Source organism: Lolium perenne, chromosome 1, assembly GCF_019359855.2.
Source record: "Lolium perenne isolate Kyuss_39 chromosome 1, Kyuss_2.0, whole genome shotgun sequence".
Classification (NCBI taxonomy): Eukaryota; Viridiplantae; Streptophyta; class Magnoliopsida; order Poales; family Poaceae; genus Lolium; species Lolium perenne.
In genome coordinates, this window is record NC_067244.2 from 195,277,327 (window position 1) to 195,295,151 (window position 17,825).

General features: G+C 40.9%; 2 protein-coding genes across 3 annotated transcripts; both read left to right on the forward strand.

Annotated features, from left to right (window-relative positions):
• Positions 1 to 2,087: 2,087 nt before the first annotated feature.
• On the forward strand, positions 2,088 to 3,947 carry LOC139833660 (uncharacterized). Its single transcript, XM_071823997.1, has 4 exons — positions 2,088 to 2,597; positions 2,676 to 2,901; positions 2,974 to 3,254; positions 3,381 to 3,947. The coding sequence occupies exons 1-4, from the start codon at positions 2,088 to 2,090 to the stop codon at positions 3,945 to 3,947; spliced, it is 1,584 nt and encodes a 527-aa protein (XP_071680098.1).
• Positions 3,948 to 4,728: 781 nt separating this feature from the next.
• On the forward strand, positions 4,729 to 16,204 carry LOC127317492 (phospholipase D zeta 1). 2 transcript variants are annotated; one of them, XM_051348051.2, is made up of 20 exons: positions 4,729 to 5,255; positions 6,680 to 6,781; positions 8,060 to 8,178; positions 8,323 to 8,464; positions 8,592 to 8,759; positions 8,847 to 9,020; positions 9,614 to 9,853; positions 9,941 to 10,057; positions 10,803 to 10,942; positions 11,028 to 11,177; positions 11,280 to 11,436; positions 11,515 to 12,048; positions 12,179 to 12,289; positions 12,680 to 12,826; positions 12,892 to 13,089; positions 13,303 to 13,404; positions 13,641 to 13,772; positions 15,122 to 15,187; positions 15,388 to 15,449; positions 15,538 to 16,204. In XM_051348051.2, exons 1-20 carry the CDS (start codon positions 4,974 to 4,976, stop codon positions 15,785 to 15,787), a joined length of 3,393 nt encoding a protein of 1,130 aa, XP_051204011.1. In that variant the 5' UTR covers positions 4,729 to 4,973; the 3' UTR covers positions 15,788 to 16,204. The 2 variants fall into 2 exon arrangements, with proteins under 2 accessions (XP_051204011.1, XP_051204018.1); XM_051348058.1 differs by lacking the exons at positions 4,729 to 5,255; positions 6,680 to 6,781 and having other exon boundaries at positions 8,294 to 8,464.
• The last annotated feature ends 1,621 nt before the right edge of the window (positions 16,205 to 17,825 follow it).

Here is a 17,825-nt window from a genome sequence, read left to right on the forward strand (position 1 = left end):
AGGAACTTGCGACTTTCCTATCACCATTTTGCACTCTTTCACTCCGTCAAAAGAGCAGGTCATCTATCCATAAGTGATCATTGAAGGGGATGCCAATAAATTCCTTATGGTTGAGCACCTCATCTCAGGAAATTTCGAACCACAATTGAAACTGCAGGAACTTAAGTATCACCATTTTGCACTCTTTCACTCCGTCGAAAGAGCAAGTCATCTATCCATAAGTGAACTGATTTGGATTTGAAGCAAGTTGTAGATATCCCAGTAGAACCTGTAATAATTGAATAAATTATTGATAGGCTAGAACCGAAATGGAGAGATGGAAGAGAGCTGACAAATCCTAAGTCATGCAATTTGGACGGGCATTAAAACTGTCAAAGAAGGCAAGCTCAAGGAATTGGCTAGCTGTTTTTTATTCCACCAAAGAGTAGGCACACCATGGAACCGGAAGAACTGCTAGATTAATAACAGTATATGTCATGGGAGAAAGCTCTTAATTATTTGGCCTCATGGCAATGGAGAACCCCACTTCTCTACAAAAAAAATTAGAAGATACGTTCTGGCTTGTTGCCTGCAACAGTAAAAGGTGAGCATTAGCCAGAGATGTCAATCACTAAAATAAAGGAAAAAGAAGATTAGAGCAACCACTTTCGTTGCACCTTGGGGTAGATATCCGGTTGTTCGACCATGCGTGCAATGACGAACCAGCAAAGGATAAACCGATGGATTCTGCTGTGGTCTTGAGCACACCGTGCGGGTCCAAATAGAGACATCATGATAAAGCACACACCCGATCAGGGAAGAACGGAAAGCACAAGCAGCATCAGCTGCAACGAAGCACCTTGGTAGCATTGAGCCATGAGATGGGTGGCGTTTTGGGAGAATAGGAGCGGAGGGAACATTAAAATGTGAAGGGGAGTGGAGCAGTAAATAGGAAGAGGAAGATGAAGTGTAGCAGACCACACATGATTTCAAGCATCTCTCGGTAAAAAATAAATTGGTATAGCTCTAGAAAAGAAATTAACTGCCAATCTTTTTAAATAGAAAAGTGTGGCAAACATGATGACATGGAAGGACGGGATTGGTCAAAGATGCTTGTTGAAGTGGATGGCTTGCATGCTGAGATAAATTAAGGGTGTGTTTGTTAGCCTGAGCCAACTCAGAAAATCTGTCCTCATCCCACTTTTCTCACCACAGACCGTGTTTGTTAGGTTGGATGAACTCACAGGGCTAAGCCCACTTCATACGGAAAATGGCTCCGGGCCTGGCCAGGTTGAGAAGTAGAAAACGAGCTTCGCATGTGAGCCTGGCCGAGTTGACCCGAAAAATTGCGTCGCGCGCGTCCGCGAAAGACCTCCCGCTCGGCCCCGCGTTAGGGAAACTTCCACGCCCTGGTTCTTTTCCTCCCCTTTCCTCCCACCGAGCCGCCACTCCTCCTTGACGCCGCCTCTCTGCAATCCAACCGCCGGCAAGCATGGGGGCCAGGGCGTGGTCGTGAGCAGCAGCCGCCTCTCTGCTTCTCGTTCGACGCCCCGCCGGCCAGCAGCCCCGCCGCCCCGCCGCTCCTCGTTGACGCCGCCGACGGCCAGCAGCCCCGCCGCTCGTCGTTGACGCCGCCGACGGCCAGCCGCCCCACCGGACCAGGTCGACCACCGCCCGTCCCGCCGGCAGCAAGCCATCCCGCCGGCAGCAAGCCGTCCCGCCGGCAGCAAGCCATCCCGTTCTCTTCTACCGCCGGCACCACCCCGTCCCCTTCTCCAACCGAGGGATCTGAGGTAGTTCTCTCCCTCTGTTTCTTTGCAAAAAAAACTGTGGATTACATTGATATGTTCAGATTTTAATGTTGTGGAATACATGCTATGTGCTGTTTGTTTCATTCCAGTATGCAATTGTATGATGATGAATACATGCTATGTGCTGTTTGTTTCATTCCAGTATGTGAAAATACATGCTATGATGATGAATACATGCTATGAGCTGACCCTAGCCAGTAGGGGTAAGGTTGTATGCAATTGTATGATGATGAATACATGCTATGTGCTGTTTGTTTCATTCCAGTATGTGAAAATGAGTTGTTTTTGTTTCTTTAGATGGATGATTTGGCAAAAAAACGACGTCAACTAATCGTGCAAGCAGCCGGCCTTGCAGCTGCATTGGGAGCTTACATGATTTTTATCTCAAGGAGAGCTAGAAACCAAACTCCAATGTTATTAGGTCGTAGGATTGATATGGATATAGCTAGGGAATCAAACTTGAGATATATCTATCATTCTACCGACATAAATTGCTCAAATCAGCTTAGAATGAAAAGAGCTCCCTTTTTTCGCTTGTGCAATTTGTTTAGAGAGAGAGAATTATTGAAAGATAGTATTCATACTTCCATTGAGGAACAAGTAGCCATGTTTCTCATGGTAGTTGGCCACAACACAAGGTTTCGAGCTCTTCAACCGATTTTTAGAAGATCTATTGAAGTAATAAGTAGGTATTTTAAGGCTGTGTTGTATGCTGTTGGAGAGTTGCGAGGTGAGATGATCCGTCCCCCCTCCAGTAATATACACCCTAAAATTCAGGAAAACGCCCGCTTCAATCCTTACTTCAAGGTAATCTACTTTTATTTGGAAAACTCTATATATTCATCTCGTCCTCCCTCCACTCATACTTACATATTTATGAACTAGGATTGTATTGGAGCAATTGATGGAACACATGTCATGGCTAGAGTCCCAACAAATATCTCGGCCGCCTTTAGGGGTAGAAAAGATGGTACTACCCAAAATGTTATGGCTGCGGTAGACTTCGATTTAAGATTTACCTATATACTTGCTGGTTGGGAGGGGTCAGCCCATGATGCTCTCATACTTGCGGATGCTGTGGAGAGGGATGATGGGTTGTCATTACCTCCAGGTAACAATTTAAACCAAGCAGCCACACATTTTTAAATAGTTTTTAATGTACCTAATAGTTGGAATTTCGTAGGAAAATTCTATCTTGTTGACGCTGGGTATGCCGTGAGACCGGGTTTCCTTCCACCATACCGTAGGACAAGGTACCACTTGAAGGAGTATGGTGTAGGGAATCATCCTGAAAACTATAAAGAATTGTTCAACTTGAGACACTCTTCTCTAAGGATAACAGTTGAAAGAGCTTTTGCTGCGTATAAGAATCGGTGGAAATTTGTTTACAATAAGCCATACCATCCTTACAAGACCCAAGTTAAAGTAGTAATAGCTTGTGCCATTCTCCATAATTGGAAATTTGTTTAAAGACCAACATTACTTGGGACATACCCAGGTATGTCCAAAAAACCATTGTTTCATTGCCGAAATCTGTTGGTGCTATGTTTTTATAGTGCTGAAATGTATTTTTATTGATGATATATGTAGGATACTCCTAAAGATGCTGAATTTTTAAACACACCACTTGTGAACTATGAATACATGGAAGCTTGCTTTGCCAATAAGCTAGCCACAGGAAGGTTTGCAATGGGATCTAATGAGCCTTTGGGGAAACCCATTGACGTCGAGGGTCTAGAAAAAACTATTGATTTGGAGGGTGGAGAAACCAATGGTGAAGGTTCTGCGCAAGGAGAAATCCCCTCCGACTTTGGAGCTCAAGGCCTCGGAGCAACTACTCCTTCACCTTCTGCCTCAACAAATAGTAAAAAGAGGAAGCGGGTTTTACATGACGAAGATGCAATTCAGGTAACCAACATGTCTGATGCATTGCGTGATGTTGCTGGTGCTATCAATAACACTTGCCATAGTGAAACACACCCTGATTTGTGCAAAACGGTTATGGACCTTACCAATTTCGACTTGGATGAACGGTTGGCTGTTTTGGATTATTTGACGGAGCATAAGGGTAAAGGCCTTAATTTCATCAAAATGGAAGCTGCTGTTCGTGAAGCCTCGTTCAAGCGTATCATAGCGAAAAATCCGGATCTAGTTTGAGATGGTGTGAGTTGATGCAACATCAAAATCTATATCTTTTGTAATGCCTAGTATATTATATGATGCAGACTTGGTAATATTTGGATGTATTTTCTATGTTAGCTTTTGCTGTTGCAGACATGTTGAATTATGTACTGAAGTGAGCCTTGGTAATATATGGACGTATTTTCGTGTTGCATACTTGCTCCTGTTTTGAATTTATGAGTAATGGATGAAATTTGACAACGTTTGTGTGCTGATCTCACCAAGCCAGGGTAATCACATCTTACTCACATAAGTCAGGGTAATCACATGTTACTAATATGCATTCTACCAAACAAACTCTCAGTTCAACATGGGTAAACAGACTCAGCCCACCAAACAACATCTCAACTCATCTTATCTCAGCAGATACATGCTGCCAAACACAGCTGAAAATCTCAGCTCACCCTAGCTAGGGTCAGCTTGTATGGGATGGGATGGGAATTCTGGATTCACCCGGGCTAACAAACACACCCTAACTTAGTGGGTTGCTCCTATTTAGATATTATAGATTATAGATTTCCTACTTAGTTTGTCTATTTTAGTTCCTAGTTTGGGTCACATTGGAATGCAAATAAATTCATATTGTTTCGTCCATATCAGTACACGTCTATTGCCGACCTGCTGTGTCTTTTGCCAGCGTCGCGTCTCCAACGTTTGTGAACGTGATGCTCCTCCCGGAGTGTGTGAACGATCGACGCGTGCCGTGCGTGCATTCGCCCAATCCGGCCCCACACACGACGCCCCGTGATTCTCCGTCGCCCCCAATCCTCCATCTTCTTCCGGTCGCCTTCCTAGAATTTGTACTCTTCCTCCCGAATTCCAAGTCCAAACCGCAGAAAATTTTGACGTCCTTTTCCCCGTTCCCCCGCCGGCGATTCCCGCGGCCCGACGGAGAACCACCACCGGAATCGATCGATCGAGCGCGCGCGCGCGCGGGCGGCAGGACAGCCAATCCAGCCAGATCGGCCGTCCGAGCTGCTCCGCCCTCCCCGCGAAGCCTCCATGAACGTGGAGCGGCTGCCGGCGGAGCGCCACGGCCACCGGTACGCGCGGATGCAGCCGGACCACGACCCCGACCCCGAGGGCGACGCCGCGTCGTCCTCGTCGTCGGCGGCGGCGCGGCGGCCCGAGGTCCTGGCGGCCTCGGCGTCGTTCCGCCTCTCCGAGGCCACGCGGGTCTTCGAGGAGCTCCCGCGCGCCACCATCTTCTCCGTCTCACGACCCGACGCCGGGGACATCACCCCCATGCTCCTCTCCTACACCATCGAGATCAACTACAAGCAGGTCCGCCCGACCCTCCTGCCCCCCTTCTTCTGGATACGGTTCGGAACATTTCGTGGCGTCAGAACTCAGCTCCGATTCCCTGAAAGCCGTGCGAATTCGGTTGCCATGCGGTGCTGATCAGCCCGAAATTTGGCCTGCTTTTGGTGGGGAATTTTTTTTACCCATGGTCAAGTTAGACGTTCCGCTCTAATTGGACGGCGCTTGCTGTTAAATTTCACGTGTTCAGTTGGTTTTAGTGGCCAATAATCCAAGCATACCAAGTGGGTGGGACAAGCGCATTTTAATCGAGTTTTGACTTTCTCTGATTGGAGATAGGACTAGTTCGGGGTTGGGGTGCTCAACCTTCACGGTGCAGTGTTGGAAGACAATGCCCCCAAAGTATGAAATTCTGTCAGCTGATTTCCTCATTCAAATGCGGGGCTGACAAGTACTTACCCACAAACTACGTACTAAAATTTCCTGGTTTCCTTCATTAGACCATGCTGAAAGTACTGGGTTATAAAAAGCTAGGAATGCATTGGTTTTATGAACTGAGTTTCCACATAGGATTTCTTGAATATGACTTGTCATTTTATTTAGTATAAAGGATCCATGACGTAGAATGTGCCAAATTTGTATGGCTAACTTCTTTGTTTACCCAATAGCTTCTTGTGTTTCATGTCAGCGACCAGTATGTGGTCTCAAGTTCCTGGACAAAAATGATCAGTCTTGTCCTTTTGGTGTATTCTTAGATGATTATTTAGTGCCGGCACAGCTGTTTGACTAAGATCAGTAAATTTCAGACAGAGAACTTGATTTTCTAGAAGATAATAAATGGATAAACTGGAGGGCGTGCATAGCTAAATAACTGATATTTGCATCAGTTTGTATACAGCATGGATGAATCCTAAATTAGTTGTTGGATTACTACATTGCATATTAGCAATTTACTCTAAATCAGTTCAAAGTTAGTACTCCCTCTGTTTCAGTTTACTAGTCCTACACGTATCTCTAGGTCGTCAATTTGACCAACTTAACATAAGATATAAATTACAAAAAATATACCATTAGAAACTTTAGGTTTTATACTTTCTAATGGTATAATTTTTATGTTATATAATTTATATTATATAGATCAAATTGACGACCTAGGTACACGTGCATGCCTTGTAAACTGAGATAGAGGGAGTAGAACAGATGACACACTGTACGTATAACTGCATATGTTCATCCACACACAGACAAACACTAAGCTACCAAAAGAGATATAACTCATGGAACATGTGTGCTAAAATCTCTTGGTACTTCACATGTATAGTGTGTTACCTGTTAATAGATACTTTCTTGTCATACGTATTCCCTCCCAATACATTTTTTTATGTTATTATTCCATTAATTACATGTCTGTCACATGTCCACTGAATAATGTTCACTACTTCTATCAGTTTAGGTGGCGGCTTTTTAAGAAAGCTTCACAGGTTCTCTATCTACACTTTGCATTGAAGCGACGTGAATTTCTTGAAGAATTCCATGAGAAGCAGGAACAGGTTGGTCACACCATCATGATTAATGTCAATCTTTTAGAACTAGAGTGTAATATATACTGGATAGAGCATGAGTTTTGTAGGATCACAATAGACCTTGGGCAATAGACACTTGTAAGTGTACGAATGAAAGTATGAAACTCATGAAAAAAAGTAACAAACTGTATTAGTATGTTTAGAGCTAAATAGTCCACTGTCATTGCAACCTCACAAACACCTGCGAGAGAACCAACCTTCAAAAAGGCACTAGGTGTTAGACATGTGTTTTGCCACCGCCTAGCATCCAGTCCGCTTAAAGCGGCGCTTAAGCGCGCCTAAATGGCTGCCTTGGAATGCAGCAATAAGAGGTATTTGGTTGATCAAGACATGAAAATGGGAAAAATAGCTAGGAAGAAGGAAGAATAGGCGGGTATGGGCTGCCCCGTCCATTAAAACACCAGGAAAGACCCATGTATGCCTCCTATTGATCTAGGAATCTAAGGGGACACTGGTAGGGTTCCCCCTCCAGCCATCTTTTCCCCTCTGCTTCTCTCCTTCAGTGATGGCCATGGGCTGGCAGAGCTCGTTTCTCGCCAGAGAACCTCGATTCCTCGCTGGAGAAAACCACGCCGCCTCTCCACCTCCGCCTCTCCCTCCTTCAGTGACGGCTATGGATTGGCAAGGCGTTCCTTGCTATAGAAAATTGCCGGCCAACTTCACCTCCGCCTCGGCGTCTAGACCTCCACTCATTCAAGCCGTTTGAGTATTTAGTTCGAACAGGTTGCGATAGCATCCATATGAAATAAGAAACAACAAGTGAAAGAGGAATTATTATGTGCTTGAAAATAGGAGGGAGGATAGGACATCCATTATTTGTCCAGAGTAATGGATTAGTTTGTTCAGGTTATTGCTCGTTTCCCACATCAAGAGAATTGAGGGCTGACAGTGTTTGTAAACTATGGAAGAGAGGAACAATTTGAAACTTGTCATTGTTTTGCATGCTTAGCGGATCCAGATACACAAGTTTATCAGGTTGTTTTTACAGCTAAATTTATCAGTTAATCAGGTTTTGTTTCTCAAGTTCTATAATATGATTTTTTATTCTCTAGCATGATACTCCAGACAAGGAAAGTTATGGTTACTTACTCTCAATAACTTATTTGTGACTAACCCCTTGTTCCTTTCTTTAATTGAACTGTGTCATTTTGAATTGATTAACACTTGGATAAGTGTCAGTATGATTGGAAATAAGCTACTTCGGTCCTGGAGTACTGAGTTGATTTTTGTATACTATGACTGAAGGTCAAAGAATGGCTCCAAAATTTGGGAATTGGGGATAATATGCCGGTAGTACATGATGACGATGAAGCGGACGATGTAAATGTTCCCTCACAACTAGATGAAAGCTCGATCAGAAATAGGTAAACATCTCTATATATTGATGACGCGCGAGTGATTGATGTATAGATGCTTTGTCAAAACCTGAAATGTTGATTTAGAGCAGTTGAGTCTCCATATGTTATCCCATGCATGCAGTAAGCAAGACATTGAACCTGTTGTGGCAGAAATGTTCCTTCAATTGCTGTTCTGCCCGTCATTCGACCAGCTCTTGGACGCCAACACTCTATTTCGGATCGAGCAAAAGTTGCCATGCAAGAATATCTTAACCATTTTTTTGGAAACTTGGATATTGTCAACTCACGGGAGGTACAAATACTTTCCACGTTCAGTTCCAGCAAATTATAGAACATTAAGAAACCTGTCAGAACAACCAATCCCATGTTGTATCTTCTTAGTTTATGTCTGAGTCTAAAAATCGTTCAAAAAAATACAGGTTTGCAAATTTTTGGAAGTATCATGTTTGTCATTTTTGCCTGAATATGGGCCTAAGCTAAAAGAAGACTATGTTTCAGTTGGCCACTTGCCAAAAATTCAAAAGGGCCGTAAGGAGAAATGTTGTTCATGTGGATTATTTAACTGTTGCAAGAGCAGCTGGCAAAAGGTACTGAGTAGATATTTTTGCTGTTGAGGTTTGCTATTTTGTTATCATTATATCTGAGCTGTTAATTTGAACATTTTTTTTCAATAGGTCTGGGTTGTCCTGAAGCCAGGATTCTTGGCTTTACTCAAAGATCCTTTTGATCCAAAGCTTTTGGATGTCATTATTTTTGATGCATTGCCACATATGGATATAAACGGAGAAGGTCAAATCTCACTAGCAAAGGAAATCAAAGAACGCAACCCATTGCATTTTGGATTCCAGGTACTGTTTCCATTTTATAATCTGCTTTCACTTGGCAAGTTAGCATATTTGTTTGACATGTGCGCCTGCTACTGCTATAGAGTTTATAGAAATTTTGAATCAACACATTTGACATTTTACCAGAAGCAAGTTTACTAGGCTACAAATACCAGTACATGATGTATCAGTATCTCAGACCTACCAAGTTTATAATTCTGTTGTCTCAAGTATGTCTTGGCAAGTTGCTCCAAAAAAATTAAAAGCGGTTGCAGAAGTTAAAATATGGGAATGGCCAGTTGTGGCCAGTTTGTGGCTCTTGTGTTGTGTAGTCCTGCCTTGTGAAATCCATAAATATTTACTAAAATATACTTATAATTTGTTGTTATGGGATGAGTTGATAAGCATGTGATTGTGCCATTGTCGCATAAAGACTCTGCAGAAGCTTGTAGCTCTTTTACATAGTACTTTCAGAATTAAATTGCATTGGATATTAGCTCCTAAAAAGTACCACAAACTCCCAATCAACTTGATTGTGCATGGTTGATTCAGCATTAGCTTTTCTCTTTTTATATTCTGTCAAGTCTGAATCTGTTAGTGCTATTCACTGGAGAAAGGTGTCATCTGGTGGCCGGACAATTAAATTACGAACAAGAAGCTCTTCTAAGGTTAAGGATTGGGTTACTGCAATCAATGCTGCTAGACAACCTCCGGAAGGCTGGTGTTACCCTCACCGTTTTGGATCATTTGCACCACCAAGGGGGCTGTTGGAAGATGGGAGTATGGCACAGTGGTTTATAGATGGGCAAGCTGGATTTGAAGCAATTGCCTCCTCGATTGAGCATGCTAAATCTGAGGTTTGCTTTTTAGTATTTCTACAGTTATTTGCAGGAAATTATCTGTCATCTTATGTAAGTCTTAAAATGTTCAAAATATTCTTTCAGATATTTATTACTGGCTGGTGGCTATGCCCAGAATTGTATCTCCGACGCCCCTTCGAACATCATGGGTCATCTAGACTTGATGCTCTACTGGAAGCAAGAGCTAAGCAGGGTGTGCAGGTATTCATTTTCTAGCCAACAAATGCCAAGAATCTGTTAGATGGACTTGTGAAGTGTGTGATATTTGAACTATCATCCTCGCCACTTGTAGATGTCTATCATGCACTTCTGGCAAATATGCTGCTTCACAAGTTATCATAAGCATCTAAAGATGGCTCACTTTTCTTAAAAGTTCATTCTAACCTTATTAAAAGGTCAAACAAGAACACTAAAAACAGTATATAGGAAAGGCTCCTGCATTACATTCTATCTTGTTCGATTTCAGTTCATTCTCATTCTCACTTTGCACATGCTGTGTAATTGATGAGCTACCGATAACTTTGATGTTGAGAGCACAGAAGAGGTGTTGCAGTACATAGGGCAAAAGGATTTTTCGAGGCATGTTTAGATAGTTCTAAACTATATTTGACATTAATACCATTCATGTGCATGCCCTGTATGTCAGTCAACGGTGTTTTTTTTAATGCGTGCCTGTTAATTGAACATGAAACTAAAGTCAGGGTGCTTTTAAGTCATAATATGCTTTTAAGACTTGCTTTGGAGACTGAGATTTTAATAATACATGTATATTTAGAGATGGAGTCTGGAACGAGTATATCTTTTTACAAGAGGGTTACTTTTAAAGAAACAAAGGGTTTACTTTTTAAGAAGTCAACTACACACCTTTTTTAGCACGAAGTAATATCTGATTCTTGATATAAATCGATAACTAGTAATTGTTAATTTGATTGTGTATTTCTTGCAGATTTACATTTTAATGTACAAGGAAGTTGCTCTTGCCTTGAAAATTAACAGCTTGTACAGTAAAAACAGGCTACTTAACATTCATGAGAATGTCAAAGTTCTGCGCTATCCTGATCATTTCTCAAGTGGTGTATACTTGTGGTACGTCACTTTTTTTTTAAAAAAAATGCTATGTTTATCTGAACTTTATATAATTTTGACCATTATCTGTTTTATTGACTTTAAGGTCACATCATGAGAAAATTGTGATTGTCGACAATCAAGTATGCTATATCGGAGGTCTTGATCTTTGCTTTGGTCGCTATGATAGTCCTGACCACAAAGTTAACGATGCGCCCCCTGTGATATGGCCAGGGAAGGACTACTACAACCCTCGGTAACTACAATTCAATCATTTGTGTTTATCATAGATTTGGATGTTCCCAACTTCCCCATGCTTTGTTCGTAAATAAATTTACCTAAATTCATCTTTTACAAGGGAATCTGAGCCAAATTCTTGGGAGGACACAACAAAAGATGAACTGGACCGTACTAAATATCCCCGTATGCCTTGGCATGACGTCCATTGTGCTCTTTATGGACCACCTTGTCGGGATGTAGCAAGGCATTTTGTTCAGCGCTGGAATTATGCAAAGGTTAGTTTGCTCTATTGATCTGCTCAAGAGAAAAAGATTGGCTACTTCATCATTGTGAATTTACTGTTACTTTTTCAGAGGAATAAAGCTCCAAATGAGCAAGCAATTCCTTTGCTGATGCCTCATCACCACATGGTAATTCCACATTACAAGGGAAGAAGTAAAGAAACAAATGGTGAGGCTGAGGGTAAACAGAATGATGATGATAATGCTGAGGTTAAAAAGAAAGCCTCCCTGGCATCCTGTGCATCGTATCAGGACGTGCCATTACTTTTACCTCAAGAGCTTGAACCTCAGGCATTGCCTGATGGAGATTTAGCGGTAACTGGCTTTGAAATTGACCAGGCAGATAACGTAAACAAAACAGGCTTCAAGCAGCCTTTACTCAACCGGAAGGCAAAAGTCGATGCTTCCCGTCAGGATTTACCTATGAGAGGTTTTGTAGACAATCTCAGTTCTGTTGAGTCTGCATCTATTAGGCGTTTTGATTCAGCGAAAGAAGATAGGCATCACATGGATAAGAAATGGTGGGAGAGGCAGGAGCGAGGAGATCAAGTTGCTTCAGTACTTGACATTGGACAAGTTGGTCCGAGGGCAACTTGTCGTTGTCAGGTCAGTATTTTGGTACTATGCAGTAAATATCCAATTATTTCATTGACGCTGAGTAATAAAGATCTATGTCTATCAATTGCATTACATTTCTCTAAGACACTAATTATAATTAACCTACGTTTTAGCTCAGGTTATTAGAAGTGTTGGTCAGTGGTCAGCTGGAACCACTCAGATTGAAGGAAGTATCCACAATGCCTACTTTTCTCTGATTGAAAAGGCAGAACACTTTGTATACATTGAGGTCTGCATTCTTTGTCTTTACTTTTAACATCTAAAGCAATTCTAACTGTTAGTAGTTTTAACTAGACAATATTGTAGCATATACATGTGTTTTTGTTACTTTCTTATTTCACTGCATTTATGGTCTTTAGTGTGATTTTAATGATTCAATTTCTTTCACTAAACAAACATAACACCTTTTTTTCTGTATATTTTGAGCTGGAAATTAAATACTCCCTCTGATCCATAATAATTGTTGATAGTTTATTACAACTTTGTACTAAAGTTGTACTAAATCATTGACACTTATTATAGATCGGAGAGAGTAGTTTTTTTACAAAGAAGCTTGTAATTACTTATAATGCGACTTACCAGCAAATTATTTAAATATCCTTTGGTTGGCGTTTTGCAGAATCAGTTTTTCATATCAGGCCTTTCAGGAGATGACACAATTAAAAACCGTGTGTTGGAAGCATTGTACAGGCGTATAATTCGAGCAGAGAGAGAGAAAAAGCGCTTTAAGGCCATCATCGTCATACCCCTTTTACCGGGTTTTCAGGTATTTGTTTGCTACAGTAATGAGGATTGCTTTGTTATTGTTTTACTAAAATAATCTGATGGTAGGGAGGCATTGATGATGGTGGAGCTGCATCAGTACGGGCAATTATGCATTGGCAGTACCGGACTATCTGTAGAGGCCCTAACTCAATACTTCAAAATCTCTATGATGTGATTGGTCTCAAGGCGCATGATTATATCTCCTTTCATGGTCTTAGAGCACATGGTAGGCTATCTGATGGAGGTCCCTTGGTTACTAGCCAGGTAATGTGAATCTTTTGAGTTTAGGAGCATGTTTAGTTTCCCTCCAGGGTGGTGACTTATGTCCATTTGACTTTCATAGATTTATTTATGATATCACAGACCTATGTCAATGTACCGCTAGTTGCCATGATGCTTTATTAGTGTTTGTCGCAGAAGTTTCTTTTAATAAATAATTAAGGACGCCCCTCCCATCTAATGTGGTTTGCCTTGCAGATTTATGTGCACAGCAAGTTGATGATCATTGATGACCGCATTGTAGTGATTGGCTCAGCTAACATAAATGATAGAAGCTTGCTTGGATCAAGGGATTCAGAGGTATGCGTTTCTGGGATATCTTTTCTCTGAATGTAGTGTAACTTCTATCCTCATTATTACATTTGTTTTCATGGCAAGTATTTTCTTACTGTAGCGAGTCAACAGCAAATAACTTATAACTAAGTAATGTATAAACCACTTATAAATAAGTAATGTGTAAATCCCTTAATTAAGTAATGTTTTGGTGATAGAAGTGGGCAAAATGACACTTTTTCTTCTTCTCTTGCTACTTGTAGATTGCTGTGGTCATTGAAGATAAGGAAGTTGTTAATTCTAAAATGGATGGAAGACATTGGGAAGCTGGTAAATTCTCCCTTAGCCTACGTCTTTCCCTCTGGGCGGAGCACCTTGGCCTTCACCGAGGAGAGGTTTGGACTATGCTCCCTTAATCAGTTACTGCTAAATAAATGCTTGGGCCATTGACATGGTCTCAAACATGCTCCTTTGAGCATTTATTTTCCAGATATGTTGTTGAGAAACTTAGTAACGATTATCATAATACAGAAGTACTTTTGATTAGAAGTATACTTAATACAGAAGTACCTTTGATTAGAAATATACTTAATACAGAGGTACTTTTGATTAGTAAGTATGTGCATTTTTCATGTTGTTTGCCATCTTTGTGTCCGTGCCGCCTGGTATATCTTGTGTACTCTCATAATCTTCTAGGCTCTACCCGATAGTTTAAGTTGCGAGCTTTGTTTCTCTAACGCTTACAACTACAAGGACATGCCCGTCTGATGGTGTTTGTGTACAAATGTTTTTATAGAAATAAGTATAGGAAGCCTATACAATACATGTATGATGTATGCATAGAATATAAGAGCAAAACTATCCTGTGCCTGATGCCCGTCATGTGGCCTGAAATGCACCTACCATCTTGTCAAAGACCTGGTCAAAGAAAATCCACTATCTCATGTTGGTAAACAACCGTTGTTGACTCCACTCTATTCCCATGTGTCTCCCCACATACTTTTGCGCCAGGACAGACAGTAAATCTGGTGAAATGATGCAGTGAATTGACACTTTTGTAGGCAACACATCTGCTCGCCCCTCTATGTTCAGGCATAGCAGCAGTAAATCCGTGACAAAGAAACAAATGGTCTGGACGTGCCGTTTGTGGCATGCATGATTTGAACATGCTGTGGACATCTTCCAAAGCCCAAACTTAAGGGCATTTGGTTTCATATCCTTGAATCTGTGCCAATACAGACTCAACCCCTGACCCATCTAGGAGACTTGGCTTATGCGGTGCAAGCTTATCTTGCATATTTAGCACTCTAGCCTCTGGGTAATGGAACTAACTGTAAAGTTTTAAACCATTTGATCTTTTCTTTGAAAGAAAGATCTAATAACCGCAAGTAAGAGTCTTGGCATGAAAACTTTCCCATGTCCTGAAGACATGAAACCTTTGCTCAAAACTTACCCATCCAAGGCTCTTCAGAGTGGTTTACCAAAATTCATGTTTACAAGAAGAATGGGGTGATGGGAAATATATTTGAGATTCTCAGAATTACCCCGTCATTGACAAAGTTTTGTAAACTTAAATGTGAATTTCTGTAGGGGGATTATGGAAGCATTTTTTATGTTTGACATGAGATAGGGAATTTGGTATATCACAAGTATGCTCGATGAGGATGTCTTCTCTTTATTGTAGCAGACAAGAGAATAACATGCATTATTTAAGTTGTTCACAAAATATCTTTTTTACTTCCAGGTTAGCCACATTATGGATCCTATGGATGATTCGACGTTCAAAAATATCTGGATGGCCACTGCCAAGGTGAGAGTAACATAAATGTTAGCCTTGGCAATTTACCAGTAACACTGCTGAAATTTGTCCTAGGACCATTTAAAAATGACTAATCTGATAGTACCACATTTTATGTGAAGATGTTTCGTTTTCAATCGTCAATCATTAATAAATTATATTTTCTATATATGGTATATACTACAATTGAATTAATTGAGCATGTTTGGCAGACAAATACCATGATTTACCAGGATGTATTCTCTTGTGTTCCGAATGATCTCATCCATTCAAGGTATTTAGTAGCTTGTATTCCATTTCAGCATTATTTCTGATGAGGTGCTACCTATTCTTGTATTTTCTGAAACACAATGACAATGCAGGACCCAGTTTCGGCAAAGCATTGCTTACTGGAAGGAGAAAATTGGCCACACGACAATTGATCTAGGTGTTGCCCAAGAGAAGCTAGAAACCTACCAGGATGGCGATCTCAAAGGTACAGACCCTATGGACAGATTGCAGTTGGTCAGGGGCCATCTTGTATCTTTCCCTTTGGATTTCATGTGCCAAGAGGACTTGAGACCATATTTCAGTGAAAGCGAGTATTACACATCTCCGCAAGTTTTCCATTAGGTTACTTTTCACGGAAAAAGTTGCTCTCCCACGCCTTAGTTGTACATAATACATGCGCCAGCTTGTAGATGCTTTACAGGAAATGAAGATAATATATGGCCACACCAGAAAGTTCACAAAGATAGCTTATTCACCGGACAGCTCTTTCTTTTTGGGCAATTACCCCTGCTCAAATTCTTTCTTCTCCAAAGCAAAGAATATAGGAATGTAATTAGGTCATTGGACTCGCCTTTGTTTTTCTAGGTGAGAAATACCCCTGTTCAGATCATACATTTTCAATACAGAGACCAGGCTCTTTCCTCAAAGCTATCTCTGCAAGTGTAAATTATAAGCTGTTTTTTGACTGAATAAGCGCATTCAGACAGATTATCTACCATGGTAACTAGTTTGGCCTTGCAATGTATTTACTGTTAGTTATTCCTTGTGTGATTTATGAAACCTTTAATTCCTTGTGTTTGTATATTCCCATGAACATTGCGGGAACTTAAATGCAACCATGGTAACTAGCTGGCCTTGCAATTTATTTACTGTTAGTCATTCCTTGTGTGATTTGTGAAACCTTTAATTCCTTGTGTTTGTATATTACGATGAACATTCAGGGAACTTAAATGCAACCATGCTAACTAGTTGGCCTTGCAATGTATTTACTGTTAGTCATTCCTTTTGTGATTTGTGAAACCTGTGATTCCTTGTGTTTGTATATTCCGATGAACATTCCGGGAACTTAAATGTAAAGTATTGAAATTCATGAAGACAGAAATGTTAAATAATTAAATGCCAATACTGACTAAACATCATTACATGTGTTTAAGCTGAAACTGGTTCCAAATCTTAGCTACATCCATATGCGCAACCCATATACCAATAAAGTTTTATTATATCCATATGTCGCCCATTGTTTTGCCAAGAGTTCCCGACCATCTCTAGAAATAACCACTTCAGCACGGAGTATTTTGGGCTAGTAAGCTAGATGCCCTCCAACAGACAGTACAAATAACTTTGTTGCTTCCTGCAAGCAAAACCACAAAGTCTCCAATCAATCAACTGCCCGTAGCTACTTAGGACTTAACTGGCATGTCGACGATCATTCCGTGAACAACATCACGAGCATATGTAAAGCGAGGTCCAACACAAAAGATAAGTGGTTAGAAAGTAACCGTACGTTTTAAATAGCCTTCCACCTTTATTAGTATTAAATTTGAAGCTCTGCTAAAGATGTGTCCTAGCAGACGGTATCTACTTCTTTAGGAAAAAAAGAGCCATAATATATACGACCGCACCATCGGATGGACAGACACAGAAAGTTTAATCTGCTTGGTTTGACAATTGTATTTTCTGTTCACCAGTTGATCAATAGGGCATCGACAAGATTCATCAGTCTGTGACACTCGTGTTATATAGTCGTACTTCGGAACGGAGGTAATACTTCTCAACTCTTGGTTAAGAGTCCTTGAGTGTTTGCGGAAACGGGAATAGACAGAAATGGCATGGCTATGAAAGACGAATGTAGCCCTCTGAAGTTAAAGGAGGAACAGTAGAAGCTTGCTAAGCACAACTTCTGCGAAGAATGATGGTGTAGTGTACATATGGTGCAATCACGCTTTATTAGAGTTCTGAAGTTTGAAATGTTATGTCATTATTTGCAACTTCTGCGAAGAATGATTTAAGCTTTGTTTTGAGAAATGTGTTGGAGCGGTGTTTTATCTCTTGGGTGCATATGCTCTCTTTAATAAAATACAATTTTAACATATTTTGAAATGTTTTTTTAAAGGTGACGCATACATCTGGACATCAAAGGCGCGCACAAACTTGTTTCACGAAAAACTGTCATTTCGTGTGTTCGATGTAAAAAAGATAAAATTTAATCCTATAATAATGCTTTTCACGAGACATTTTTTTTTGTCTTTTTACACATGCCAGAAAAACTTCACGGCCGCACATAGAATGTGGAGATGCACACGCAGAATTTTTTGTTCGGAACGATTTGGCATTTTGAAATATGTTTAAAGGGAGCATATGCAACCGAGAGTCAAATTAA

Coding starts and splice junctions, on each gene's coding strand:
- LOC139833660 (XM_071823997.1), top strand. CDS start 2,088: ATGGATGATTTGGCAAAAAAACGACGTCAACTAATCGTGCAAGCAGCC. Junction 2,902..2,973: donor TGGGTTGTCATTACCTCCAG/GTAACAATTTAA, acceptor GGAATTTCGTAG/GAAAATTCTATCTTGTTGAC. Junction 3,255..3,380: donor TTCTCCATAATTGGAAATTT/GTTTAAAGACCA, acceptor TGATATATGTAG/GATACTCCTAAAGATGCTGA.
- LOC127317492 (XM_051348051.2), top strand. CDS start 4,974: ATGAACGTGGAGCGGCTGCCGGCGGAGCGCCACGGCCACCGGTACGCG. Junction 6,782..8,059: donor TCCATGAGAAGCAGGAACAG/GTTGGTCACACC, acceptor CTATGACTGAAG/GTCAAAGAATGGCTCCAAAA. Junction 9,021..9,613: donor CATTGCATTTTGGATTCCAG/GTACTGTTTCCA, acceptor CACTGGAGAAAG/GTGTCATCTGGTGGCCGGAC.